We start from the raw sequence: 13,666 nt of genomic DNA on the forward strand, positions 1-13,666 counted from the left end.
GGGAAATTAGGAGATTTCATTATTTCTCAACCTCTGATATATTGTACACTGGACCGTGTCAAACATAAATACTGGTATGTAGACTTATAGATAGAACAAACTTCATGGGAAAGGTGAGGTCATGAAATGTCGTAAGAAAGGAATTGGAATCCTGAATGTCCTCCTTTGGACTGGTAGGGTTCAATATATCTGTTATTTACCTGAGAACAGACATAAAATGAATAGAAGGAAAATTAATACCATCTGAAATAAATTACTTTCTGACAGTATGCTTCGATATGATTTATCAAAAAGGAAAAGAAAGAAAATCAGCAGAAATTCTGTGTGCCTTCAGTGTTCATTAATAAACTGAGCCACTGGTAAAATGTGTTCACTATATAGATATACGGAATAGACCATGCGTATTGAAAATCGGCAACGTGAAGCGTAAACAGAACTATATTGACTGTTGTTTTGACAAAATATCCAATTCTCTGTTTATGGTTACACTAATGCATCTATTTTCTTTTTCTGGTAATTATCATCAATTACCCAATACTGTAGGCGTACAGCAGCCATCCTGGCAAAACGAAAGTAAATAAATACCGGAAGTGGAGCTCACTCGCTTCACACATTGATATTGATTAAGCACAATTGCGGAGAGAGAGAGAAAAGCTAGATCAAAACAAGTTTACATTTTCAAATATAAGTCTTCAACTGTACGATTAACGCTTCATGACATCGAAATGTGTCCATCTAAAAATAGACACATGACCTACTTTAGTTGTAAATAATGGAGGGAACTGGCGCTTAATACACAACGATTGACGAGAGTTCACATTTGACAAGGGCAGACATCTAGAACGTTTCAGTGTTATCTCGGTAAGTAAACGGAGTATATGAATTCCAAAAATGATACATTTCGCCAAGAATGTAGCTATCTCCTCGACAAAACTTGAACAAAGACTTCAAACTTCAGGTATAAACATACACAGGTAACTTGTTTATGGTTTTATTTACAGTCCAAAATTAGATGGCATTCACCTTAAAAGCCTGTAGCGTTGTATTCTGATTATCTGGTTTAAACGTACAGAATATTACAATTTTACTATGATATGTTCTAGAGTGTTTTCTCAAATTTATAGTTTTATAATTGTTAATTTTTAATGACCTTTACGCGGATGTCATACCGTCACGGGTTTGTCTTACATTTTACGTGTCTCCTCAAACCGGAATATTTTATCTGTGACATCCTTTGTGTTGTGGTATGACACCATGCTATTGTCAGCTGTTTAAATGTACATTTTTATAGAGTTGCCCAGACCAGAAACAATATAACATTATTATATTAGTATATGTTAATGTATGTTAGTGATCGGCACACTATTTTCCAGTTTCTATATATATATATAAGCTGACATCAATAACCATATATATATACGATCACTATATATATGTTAGATTTATCAGTCAAGTATTTGCTGAAATTTGACAATAATCTTAATTGTGATTGTCCTGATCATTTAGCATTTATACTTAGTACAGTAAGCACAGTACATAGTGGATCCATATTTGTCACTCCCAAATTTGGCAGTGTACCTACATGGGTCTTAGACGTATATGTAAGGCCACAGTTCATTATATATTTCAATGCCTCTGCTAAGATTCGAACCTGGAACCTCTGGCTTATTAGTTTGACACAACCGATCAAACTGAAGAGAAGTTCTTGTTAGCTTATCTATATATTGGAGCTAGTATTTACCAGGGTTACAGATTTATATGCAGTTGTAGTTTTTCAGTTTGGTAGTTTTACGGTACTCTCTATGTAGAAGTTGAGAGTACCACTGACTTTTTGAGTCTGTGTTTGAGTTCATTGTTAGAATAACAGACTTGGTAAGCAAGGGGTTGCATTCAGAAAATGAGATGCTTCTTTAAAGAATCTGAGCTGTGGCTGTCTTCAGGATCAGTGTAAAAGTTGTGGGTACAGAAGATCTTACTAGGAAGTTTAGTGTCCACAATGGCTTTATACAGTAGGTGCATTTTTTCAAACAAAGTAATTGAATTATTATGAAAGAATTCCAGGAAAATAAATGTGATGCATGTTGCTTTTTGCAAAATGAAAAAAGAGAAAAATATGAAAAAAATGAAGAAATAAACAAAACCTGTATAGATATATAATGTTCTTTAAAGTGGTCCATCTCGCAGCTTAATATCTAAACCATGCTGATATAACTAATTAGAAAAAAGTTAAACATCAACTTTATCCAAGCGTACTAAAAGGACAGTGTAAACCGTTCACCTTCAAAACTACTGGTCCAGCCAACGTACCAAACTGTCAGGAAATCAAAGACAGAAGCGTTGAAAAACATTGCTTTGGTTTTTATTGTCGGTGTAAATGACAAAGCTTTTCAGGAAAACATTAGTGGTTTTTATAGGGTGATTATGATGTACACCTGCTACAAGACAACATAGCAAAGCAGTACTAACAGAAGAATGTAAGAATTAAATATAATTTAATGTTGTTTTACAGTTTCAGTCAGAGATGAGTACTTTCATTCCCTTAAACAACAATAACAGCAATGTGTGGCCCAACGTGATGGATGTATCACACCAAAGTTCTAAACGACAGAGGATGGATGAGTCCCTGGAGGAAATCAACCAACAGTCACATGGAGTTCCTCCCTGTTCTTGTGGTAAGTAAAATTCTATTTTATTTCAGTAAATTGAGGAATGTGTTTCAGAGCATCTGTTAGTAGTGTTTAGAGTTTTTATCCTCTGCCAAAAAGAATTCCTTCTGTACGTCCTTCCATCCAGCCGTCCGGATGCTGCTTTCTAAGTGATATCATTTGAAGGACTGGTCAGATTTGATGAAACTTGGTTAGTACACCTGTTACCTTAATCCCTTGCCGAAGTTTGATTAATGGCAAATTCTGCACATATTTAATGAGGCTACTGTGACCTGATTAGCTGATATGTATTCCAGTTTTCCATGTTGCTTCCTTTAAATGTATATATTTTACTAATGAACACAGGTGAGGGATTTTGATGACTATGTCGTGGGTTATTTTACTAATGAACACAGGCAAGGGATTTTGATGACTATGTCGTGGGTTATTTTACTAATGAACACAGGCGAGGGATTTTGATGACTATGTTGTGGGTTATTTTACTAATGAACACAGGCGAGGGATTTTGACGACTATGTCATGGGTTATTTTACTAATGAACACAGGCGACGGATTTTAATGACTATGTCGTGGGTTATTTTACTAATGAACACAGGCGAGGGATTTTAATGACTATGTCATGGTTTATTTTACTAATGAACACAGGCGAGGGATTTTAATGACTATGTTGTGGGTTATTTTAATACACATTTGGATGAGACATATTTTATTGTATAGTGTAATTCTTTGGTATGTCCATTTGTTGTAAATAATACATCAATCCATAGGGTGTTCTACTTCACAATATGATGAAAAGGTTTACCTGTGGTAGTTTGTGTTTCTAATTAGGCAGCTGAAAAATTGACGAGCTCTGGATAGCATGTGATGGGCCTCTCATGTGTTGTTCAGTGAGGTAACCACCAGCTAGTTCAAGATAACCTCGCCATAGAATTACCCTGACTGTTACCAAGGGGATAAACCTAGCAAACAAACTGTTTTTTGTCCAGAGATCTCCTCTTGTACTTTTAGATTAATCTCATGGAATTGTTGGAAGAGTTATCACCCCTTGTTCTTGCCAAGAAAGAGAGTATATCTAATGTATTGGTATGGAATATTTTTTGATTACAGGTAGGAAATTCTTGCCAGTGAGAAAGAATGAGACAACTTATATCACAGAATCCTGGCGATCGACTGGGACATCACTCTTCAAGCCTTTAGTCCAGGATATTTTCGTGAACTTAGTGAAGTATGAACAGTTCAGTGTCTCTGAGGGCTCATTTTTTGTTGCAGATGCTTATGGAAACTACTCAAATTCAGTTCAAGGTAAAGAACAGTTGTCACTGCAGTGGCAAAAAGGTTTTGGTAGATCTTAGTACATGTTATGTTCAAGCCCACCTATATAGTATTTCGTTAACATTATCAACATATTTAATTTTATTTCAATGTTCTGTAATAAACCCACCCCAACTTCGAGTTTGAAGTCTGTAAATTGATTTTTTATTTATAAAACATAGACATGGTCTGGATTATACAGATTAATACCTCTATGATTTAATACAGAAAAGGTGACCATAACGTTTAGACATACTTCAACAAAGTTTCAGATTAGTGAGGCCAGTCTGGACTCATATCAACAGAGTTTCAGATTGGTGAGGCCAGTCTGGACTCATATCAACAGAGTTTCAGATTGGTGAGGCCAGTCTGGACTCATATCAACAGAGTTTCAGATTGGTGAGGCCAGTCTGGACTCATATCAACAGAGTTTCAGATTAGTGAGGCCAGTCTGGACTCATATCAACAGAGTTTCAGATTGGTGAGGCCAGTCTGGACTCATATCAACAGAGTTTCAGATTGGTGAGGCCAGTCTGGACTCATATCAACAGAGTTTCAGATTGGTGAGGCCAGTCTGGACTCATATCAACAGAGTTTCAGATTGGTGAGGCCAGTCTGGACTCATATCAACAGAGTTTCAGATTGGTGAGGCCAGTCTGGACTCATATCAACAGAGTTTCAGATTGGTGAGGCCAGTCTGGACTCATATCAACAGAGTTTCAGATTAGTGAGGCCAGTCTGGACTCATATCAACAGAGTTTCAGTGAGGCCAGTCTGGACTCATATCAACAGAGTTTCAGATTGGTGAGGCCAGTCTGGACTCATATCAACAGAGTTTCAGATTGGTGAGGCCAGTCTGGACTCATATCAACAGAGTTTCAGATTAGTGAGGCCAGTCTGGACTCATATCAACAGAGTTTCAGATTGGTGAGGCCAGTCTGGACTCATATCAACAGAGTTTCAGATTGGTGAGGCCAGTCTGGACTCATATCAACAGAGTTTCAGATTAGTGAGGCCAGTCTGGACTCATATCAACAGAGTTTCAGATTAGTGAGGCCAGTCTGGACTTCTGTCAACAAAGTTTCAGATTGGTGAGGCCAGATATGTCAACAGAGTTTCAGATTGGTGAGGCCAGTCTGGACTTATCAGATTGGTGACAGTCTGGACTCATATCAAGTCAGAACAGAGTTTCAGATTGGTGAGGCCAGTCTGGACTTCATGTCAACAAGAGTTTCAGATTGGTGAGGCCACAGAGTTTCAGATGTGAGGCCAGTCTGGACAGAGTTTCAGATTAGTGAGGCCAGTCTGGACTTCTGTCAACAGAGTTTCAGATTAGTGAGGCCAGTCTGGACTCATATCAACAGAGTTTCAGATTGGTGAGGCCAGTCTGGACTTATGTCAACAGAGTTTCAGATTGGTGAGGCCAGTCTGGACTCATATCAACAGACAGACTGTCAACAGAGTTTCAGATTGGTGAGGCCAGTCTGGACTCATATCAACAGAGTTTCAGATTAGTGAGGCCAGTCTGGACTTCTGTCAACAGAGTTTCAGATTAGTGAGGCCAGTCTGGACTTCTGTCAACAGAGTTTCAGATTAGTGAGGCCAGTCTGGACTTCTGTCAACAGAGTTTCAGATTGGTGAGGCCAGTCTGGACTCATATCAACAGAGTTTCAGATTAGTGAGGCCAGTCTGGACTTCTGTCAACAAAGTTTCAGATTGGTGAGGCCAGTCTGGACTCATATCAACAAAGTTTCAGATTAGTGAGGCCAGTCTGGACTCATATCAACAGAGTTTCAGATTGGTGAGATTGGTGAGGCCAGTCTGGACTTATGTCAATAGAGTTTCAGATTGGTGAGGCCAGTCTGGACTTATGTCAATAGAGTTTCAGATTGGTGAGGCCAGTCTGGACTTCTGTCAACAAAGTTTCAGATTGGTGAGGCCAGTCTGGACTCATATCAACAGAGTTTCAGATTAGTGAGGCCAGTCTGGACTTCTGTCAACAGAGTTTCAGATTAGTGAGGCCAGTCTGGACTTCTGTCAACAAAGTTTCAGATTGGTGAGGCCAGTCTGGACTTCTGTCAACAGAGTTTCAGATTAGTGAGGCCAGTCTGGACTCATGTCAACAAAGTTTCAGATTAGTGAGGCCAGTCTGGACTTCTGTCAACAAAGTTTCAGATTAGTGAGGCCAGTCTGGACTCATATCAACAGAGTTTCAGATTAGTGAGGCCAGTCTGGACTCATATCAACAAAGTTTCAGATTAGTGAGGCCAGTCTGGACTCATATCAACAGAGTTTCAGATTAGTGAGGCCAGTCTGGACTCATATCAACAGAGTTTCAGATTGGTGAGGCCAGTCTGGACTCATATCAACAAAGTTTCAGATTAGTGAGGCCAGTCTGGACTCATATCAACAAAGTTTCAGATTGGTGAGGCCAGTCTGGACTTCTGTCAACAAAGTTTCAGATTAGTGAGGCCAGTCTGGACTTCTGTCAACAGAGTTTCAGATTAGTGAGGCCAGTCTGGACTTATGTCAACAGAGTTTCAGATTAGTGAGGCCAGTCTGGACTTCTGTCAACAAAGTTTCAGATTGGTGAGGCCAGTCTGGACTTCTGTCAACAAAGTTTCAGATTGGTGAGGCCAGTCTGGACTTCTGTCAACAAAGTTTCAGATTAGTGAGGCCAGTCTGGACTTCTGTCAACAGAGTTTCAGATTAGTGAGGCCAGTCTGGACTTCTGTCAACAAAGTTTCAGATTGGTGAGGCCAGTCTGGACTTCTGTCAACAGAGTTTCAGATTAGTGAGGCCAGTCTGGACTTCTGTCAACAGAGTTTCAGATTAGTGAGGCCAGTCTGGACTTATGTCAACAGAGTTTCAGATTAGTGAGGCCAGTCTGGACTTCTGTCAACAAAGTTTCAGATTGGTGAGGCCAGTCTGGACTCATATCAACAGAGTTTCAGATTGGTGAGGCCAGTCTGGACTCATATCAACAGAGTTTCAGATTGGTGAGGCCAGTCTGGACTTCTGTCAACAGAGTTTCAGATTGGTGAGGCCAGTCTGGACTTATGTCAACAGAGTTTCAGATTGGTGAGGCCAGTCTGGACTTATGTCAACAGAGTTTCAGATTGGTGAGGCCAGTCTGGACTTCTGTCAACAGAGTTTCAGATTGGTGAGGCCAGTCTGGACTCATATCAACAGAGTTTCAGATTGGTGAGGCCAGTCTGGACTCATATCAACAGAGTTTCAGATTGGTGAGGCCAGTCTGGACTTATGTCAACAGAGTTTCAGATTGGTGAGGCCAGTCTGGACTCATATCAACAGAGTTTCAGATTGGTGAGGCCAGTCTGGACTTATGTCAACAGAGTTTCAGATTGGTGAGGCCAGTCTGGACTTATGTCAACAGAGTTTCAGATTAGCAAGGCCCGTTTGGACATCTTAGACTCCAGTTAGTTATCACAAAGTTTATTTCACACATTCTAGAATTGATAAAACAGTGACATGTCTATGAGGAAAAGAAGTCATACCAGATATTTACATACTAACATGAGTTTGTCTTTCTCTTAATGGTTCAGAGTGGTATTATTATGTAGGATACATGTTGTGTTACTTAGACTTAAGTGAATGTGCTTCTAGTATAAATCTGATCTATCATTGTAGATAAGACTTTAGTGACTGTGGTTTTAGTATAAATCTGATCTATCATTGTAGATAAGACTTAGGTGACTGTGCTTCTAGTATAAATCTGATCTATCATTGTAGATAAGACTTTAGTGACTGTGGTTTTAGTATAAATCTGATCTATCATTGTAGATAAGACTTTAGTGAATGTGCTTCTAGTATAAATCTGATCTATCATTGTAGATAAGACTTAAGTGACTGTGGTTTTAGTATAAATCTGATATATCATTGTAGATAAGACTTTAGTGAATGTGCTTCTAGTATAAATCTGATCTATCATTGTAGATAAGACTTAAGTGACTGTGGTTTTAGTATAAATCTGATCTATCATTGTAGATAAGACTTAAGTGACTGTGGTTTTAGTATAAATCTGATCTATCATTGTAGATAAGACTTTAGTGAATGTGGTTTTAGTATAAATCTGATCTATCATTGTAGATAAGACTTTAGTGAATGTGGTTTTAGTATAAATCTGATCTATCATTGTAGATAAGACTTTAGTGAATGTGGTTTTAGTATAAATCTGATCTATCATTGTAGATAAGACTTTAGTGACTGTGGTTTTAGTATAAATCTGATCTATCATTGTAGATAAGACTTTAGTGACTGTGCTTCTAGTATAAATCTGATCTATCATTGTAGATAAGACTTAAGTGACTGTGGTTTTAGTATAAATCTGATCTATCATTGTAGATAAGACTTTAGTGAATGTGCTTCTAGTATAAATCTGATCTATCATTGTAGATAAGACTTAAGTGACTGTGGTTTTAGTATAAATCTGATATATCATTGTAGATAAGACTTTAGTGAATGTGCTTCTAGTATAAATCTGATCTATCATTGTAGATAAGACTTAAGTGACTGTGGTTTTAGTATAAATCTGATCTATCATTGTAGATAAGACTTTAGTGAATGTGGTTTTAGTATAAATCTGATCTATCATTGTAGATAAGACTTTAGTGACTGTGCTTCTAGTATAAATCTGATTTATCATTGTAGATTATTATAAAGATGGAATTTGATTATAATATTCTGATCTTTACTGGTTTAGAGATTTCTTAAACATTTATATTTTATATAGGTCATGTGTTACACATGTGGAGGTACGACAAAGCAAAGAAAGAGCTATTTATAGCACAGTCTATTCTCTTCACCTGTCCACAGGTATGTTATCACATATATGTACCTGCTCAGAAAGATCATCGGTATATTACACACCCTTTAACATCAAGCTTTCAGTCACAACACAAACATTTGAACCATGGAAAAAAAGATGCAGAAAAGGTGTACGACAGAAAATGTTTTAGTTGTAAATATTTATTTCATTTCACTGAGAAAGTCACTGTGTAGATTTGTTAACAAAAAATTATCCCTGCTATTAAAATCAGTTAGATGCATACGACATATGTCCAGATGGAAGATGGGATATTCATCCTCGAGGTCACAAAATATGGTAAAACCCTCAGGGTCTTTACGATATAGTGTGACCCCTCAGGTGGAGTATCCTTATTCTACAACCTGACGAGTCTCAAAGTATTACATGTATAGACTGCTACTTTCTCATTACAGGACTTGGCTGTGATACAAGCTGTACTGTATTCCATTTAGTACATTCCTCCACCAGGTACCGCTTTAGAAGGGAGTTGACTTCATGTAAATGCCTAAAGCTGACCGGTTACATGTACAGAAGATTTCCAGATGTATTTAGTGACAAAGACAGTTCCATACTCCATATCAGTGAACTTGTGTTGACACACCAGCACTAGCTTTGTAATGATGTGTGCTGGTGACATGGATGGTGCTATTTGTGACTCAACTGTATTGTACAAAAGCCATTTAAGTGTTTCTTGGTCCTCAAATAGGTGCATTATACAATACTGGACCTGCTAAACATAGTCTGTGTGTTGGTGTTCGTGGTGACACAGAAGGTGCTATACTGATTAATACTACAGTAGTCAGCTACTGTATTTGTTTAAAACGGTGCCTGTATGACCTTTAGAATCATAAACAAACTTGTGTTATACCTACTATATGTATTTGTCAATAAGCCTAAACCTGGTAATAAGCCCACCCATATCTGGTGATATGGCCAACCATACCTGGTTATAAGTCCACCCATACCTGGTTATAAGTCCACCCATACCTGATAATAAGTCCACCCATACCTGGTTATAAGTCCACCCATACCTGGTTATAAGGCCAACCATACCTGGTTATAAGTCCACCCATACCTGGTTATAAGTCCACCCATACCTGGTAATAAGTCCACCCATATCTGGTAATAAGTCCACCCTATCTGATAATAAGTCCACCCATACCTGGTTATAAGTCCACCCCATACCTGGTGATAAGTCGACCCATACCTGATAATAAGTCCACCCATACCTGGTAATAAGTCCACCCCATACCTGGTGATAAGTCGACCCATACCTGATAATAAGTCCACCCCATACCTGGTAATAAGTCCACCCATACCTGGTAATAAGTCCACCCTATCTGATAATAAGTCCACCCTATCTGATAATAAGTCCACCCTATCTGATAATAAGTCCACCCATACCTGATAATAAGTCGACCCCATACCTGATAATAAGTCCACCCATACCTGGTGATAAGTCGACCCATACCTGGTAATAAGTCCACCCTATCTGATAATAAGTCCACCCTATCTGATAATAAGTCCACCCTATCTGATAATAAGTCCACCCATACCTGGTAATAAGTCCACCCTATCTGATAATAAGTCCACCCATACCTGATAATAAGTCCACCCCATACCTGATAATAAGTCCACTCATACCTGGTAATAAGTCCACTCATACCTGATAATAAGTCGACCCATACCTGATAATAAGTCCACCCATACCTGGTTATAAGTCCACCCATACCTGATAATAAGTCCACCCATACCTGATAATAAGTCCACCCATACCTGATAATAAGTCCACCCATACCTGCTTATAAGTCGACCCATACCTGATAATAAGTCCACCCATACCTGGTAATAAGTCCACCCTATCTGATTATAAGTCCACCCATACCTGGTAATAAGTCCACCCTATCTGATAATAAGTCCACCCATACCTGGTAATAAGTCCACCCATACCTGGTAATAAGTCCACCCATATAATGTATATATAGCTATTCAGTAAAATTGTAAACTAATGCTATTTCCTTAATAAGTCCATCCCCTGACACTGAATACAAACGACCCCTGAACTTATTGAAGGCTAATGCTATAATGATCTATAACTGCATTGTTCAATGTTATTGAACACAAAAACAATGATCTTGAAATAATTTGACACAAAGAAAGTAAAATGTTATAGTAATATATTTAATTTATATGTTTTACAAGGATATCGGCTAAATTAATCAGGAAGAGTGAGAATGAGTCAGTATTTATAATGGAAATGTAAGTCAGAAAAGAAAAAATTGATATATAATCAGAAATGTTTTCTAAAACCTGTGGATATAATGATTGCAAATTGATGATCCTCACCAAAGATGATTGGGTGGTGCAGTTCAATTAGGGTGGAATCCCTGATTAAATGTGATAAGGTTTCTTGCTGTCAACTGCCTTAAGATCCAAACTTCCAAAAGCTCCACAGTGATATTCATTAGTCTAAGTTGCTTTAACTTTGGGTAAAAAGATATTAAAAATTTTCAGTTATAATTGTCAACATTGCACCTACCTGAAGTATAGAAAACATATTGCTCACTAGAATTGTATAATGTTTCATTTGTTGCATTGTTGAATCAAAGTGGTCTGTATTAAGATAACATATACAGTGATGTGGTTCGTGATGAATTGGTATCATAACCGTAAATGTGTGACGTTATACATGTAATGATCATTCCCTTATAATCTTTAACAATTATAAGCTTTAATAGGATATTGGCTTTGCTATATTTAGCCCACATCTAATAGATGGTGGGTTATTCAAATCGCCCTGCGTCCGTGGTCCGTCTGTCTAGGCGTCCGTCCGTCCATAAACAATTCTTGTTACCGCTATTTCTGGAAAAGTACTGGATGGATCTTTCTCAAATTTCATATGCAGGTTCCCCTTGGTCCCTAGTTGTGCATTGTACCTTTCTTTAACTGATTCGCATTCAAGATGACCGACAGGTGGCCATCTTGGATTTTGGAAGTAAAAGTTTGTTACCGCTATTTCTGGAAAAGTACTGGATGGATCTTTCTCAAATTTCATATGCAGTTTCCCCTTGGTCCCTAGTTGTGCATTGTACCTTTTTTGGACTGATTCGAATTCAAGATGGCCGACAGGCAGCCATCTTGGATTTTGGAAGTAAAAGTTTGTTACTGCTATTTCTTGGAAAGTACTGGATGGATCTTTCTCAAATTTCGTATGCAGTTTCCCCTTAGTCCCTTGTTGTGCATTGTACCTTTTTTGGACTGATTCGAATTCAAGATGGCCGACAGATGGCCATCTTGGATTTTGGAAGTAAAAGTTTGTTACCGCTATTTCTGGAAAAGTACTGGATGGATCTTTCTCAAATTTCATATGCAGTTTCCCCTTAGTCCCTAGTTGTGCATTGTACCTTTTTTGGACTGATTCGAATTCAAGATGGCCGACAGGTGGCCATCTTGGATTTTGGATGTAAAAGTTTGTTACTGCTATTTCTGAGAAAGTACAGGATGGATATTCCTCAAATTTCATATGCAGTTTCCCCTTGGTCCCTAGTTGTGCATTGTACCTTTTTTGGACTGATTCGAATTCAAGATGGCCGACAGGCAGCCATCTTGGATTTTGGAAGTAAAAGTTTGTTACTGCTATTTCTTGGAAAGTACTGGATGGATCTTTCTCAAATTTCGTATGCAGTTTCCCCTTAGTCCCTTGTTGTGCATTGTACCTTTTTTGGACTGATTCGAATTCAAGATGGCCGACAGATGGCCATCTTGGATTTTGGAAGTAAAAGTTTGTTACCGCTATTTCTGGAAAAGTACTGGATGGATCTTTCTCAAATTTCATATGCAGTTTCCCCTTAGTCCCTAGTTGTGCATTGTACCTTTTTTGGACTGATTCGAATTCAAGATGGCCGACAGGTGGCCATCTTGGATTTTGGATATAAAAGTTTGTTACCGCTATTTCTGAGAAAGTACTGGATGGATATTCCTCAAATTTCATATGCAGTTTCCCCTTGGTCCCTAGTTGTGCATTGTACCTTTTTTGGACTGATTCGAATTCAAGATGGCCGACAGGCAGCCATCTTGGATTTTGGAAGTAAAAGTTTGTTACTGCTATTTCTTGGAAAGTACTGGATGGATCCTATTTCATAGATATTGGTTTCCCTTGGTCCCTTGTTGTGCATTGTACCTTTTTTGGACTGATTTGAAATCAAGGTGGCCCACAGGCAGCCATCTTGGATGTCGACAGTAATACAGCACAAGCATATTGTCCATTATCTACCTGTAACTGACTGCTATCTAATAATACTTTGGGATCTTTTTCAAATGATATTTGCTAATAGGTGCTTAATAAAAATATCTTGTGCCATCATTGAGTACATTCAATGAAGACCAGTTCATGAACATTTACAACACCTATAACAAACAAACAAAAAAATAAACAAATCTTCAAGAACTGAAAACAGATCCTCAAATGGTGGGCGCCAAGATCCCTCTGGGATCTCTTGTTAGATATGATGTAATTTTTTGTGGATTATGATGATGTACTGTTTGGTACACATCTATATTTGTGTATCAGTCCATGTAATGTACATGTTACATATCACGTGTACAGAGGTACTGTAATTTGTTACATATCACGTGTACAGAGGTACTGTAATTTGTTACACATCACGTGTACAGAGTTACTGTAATTTGTTACATATCACATGTACAGTGGTACTGTAATTTGTTACATATCATGTATACAGAGGTACTGTAATTTGTTACATATCACGTGTACAGAGGTACTGTAATTTGTTACATATCACGTGTACAGAGGTACTGTAATTTGTTACATATCACGTGTACAGAGGTACTGTAATTTGTT

The 13,666-nt window shown here is 38.1% G+C and overlaps 1 protein-coding gene across 1 annotated transcript; it reads left to right on the forward strand.

Annotated features, from left to right (window-relative positions):
- The first annotated feature begins 791 nt into the window (after positions 1 to 791).
- On the forward strand, positions 792 to 12,214 carry LOC132561367 (uncharacterized). The gene is made up of 5 exons (XM_060226092.1): positions 792 to 861; positions 2,510 to 2,672; positions 3,774 to 3,968; positions 8,731 to 8,813; positions 9,219 to 12,214. The coding sequence occupies exons 2-5, from the start codon at positions 2,522 to 2,524 to the stop codon at positions 9,255 to 9,257; spliced, it is 468 nt and encodes a 155-aa protein (XP_060082075.1). The 5' UTR covers positions 792 to 861; positions 2,510 to 2,521; the 3' UTR covers positions 9,258 to 12,214.
- The last annotated feature ends 1,452 nt before the right edge of the window (positions 12,215 to 13,666 follow it).

Source organism: Ylistrum balloti, unplaced genomic scaffold, assembly GCF_031769215.1.
Source record: "Ylistrum balloti isolate Yb309-2 unplaced genomic scaffold, AGI_CSIRO_Ybal_v1 Utg371196, whole genome shotgun sequence".
Classification (NCBI taxonomy): domain Eukaryota; kingdom Metazoa; phylum Mollusca; class Bivalvia; order Pectinida; family Pectinidae; genus Ylistrum; species Ylistrum balloti.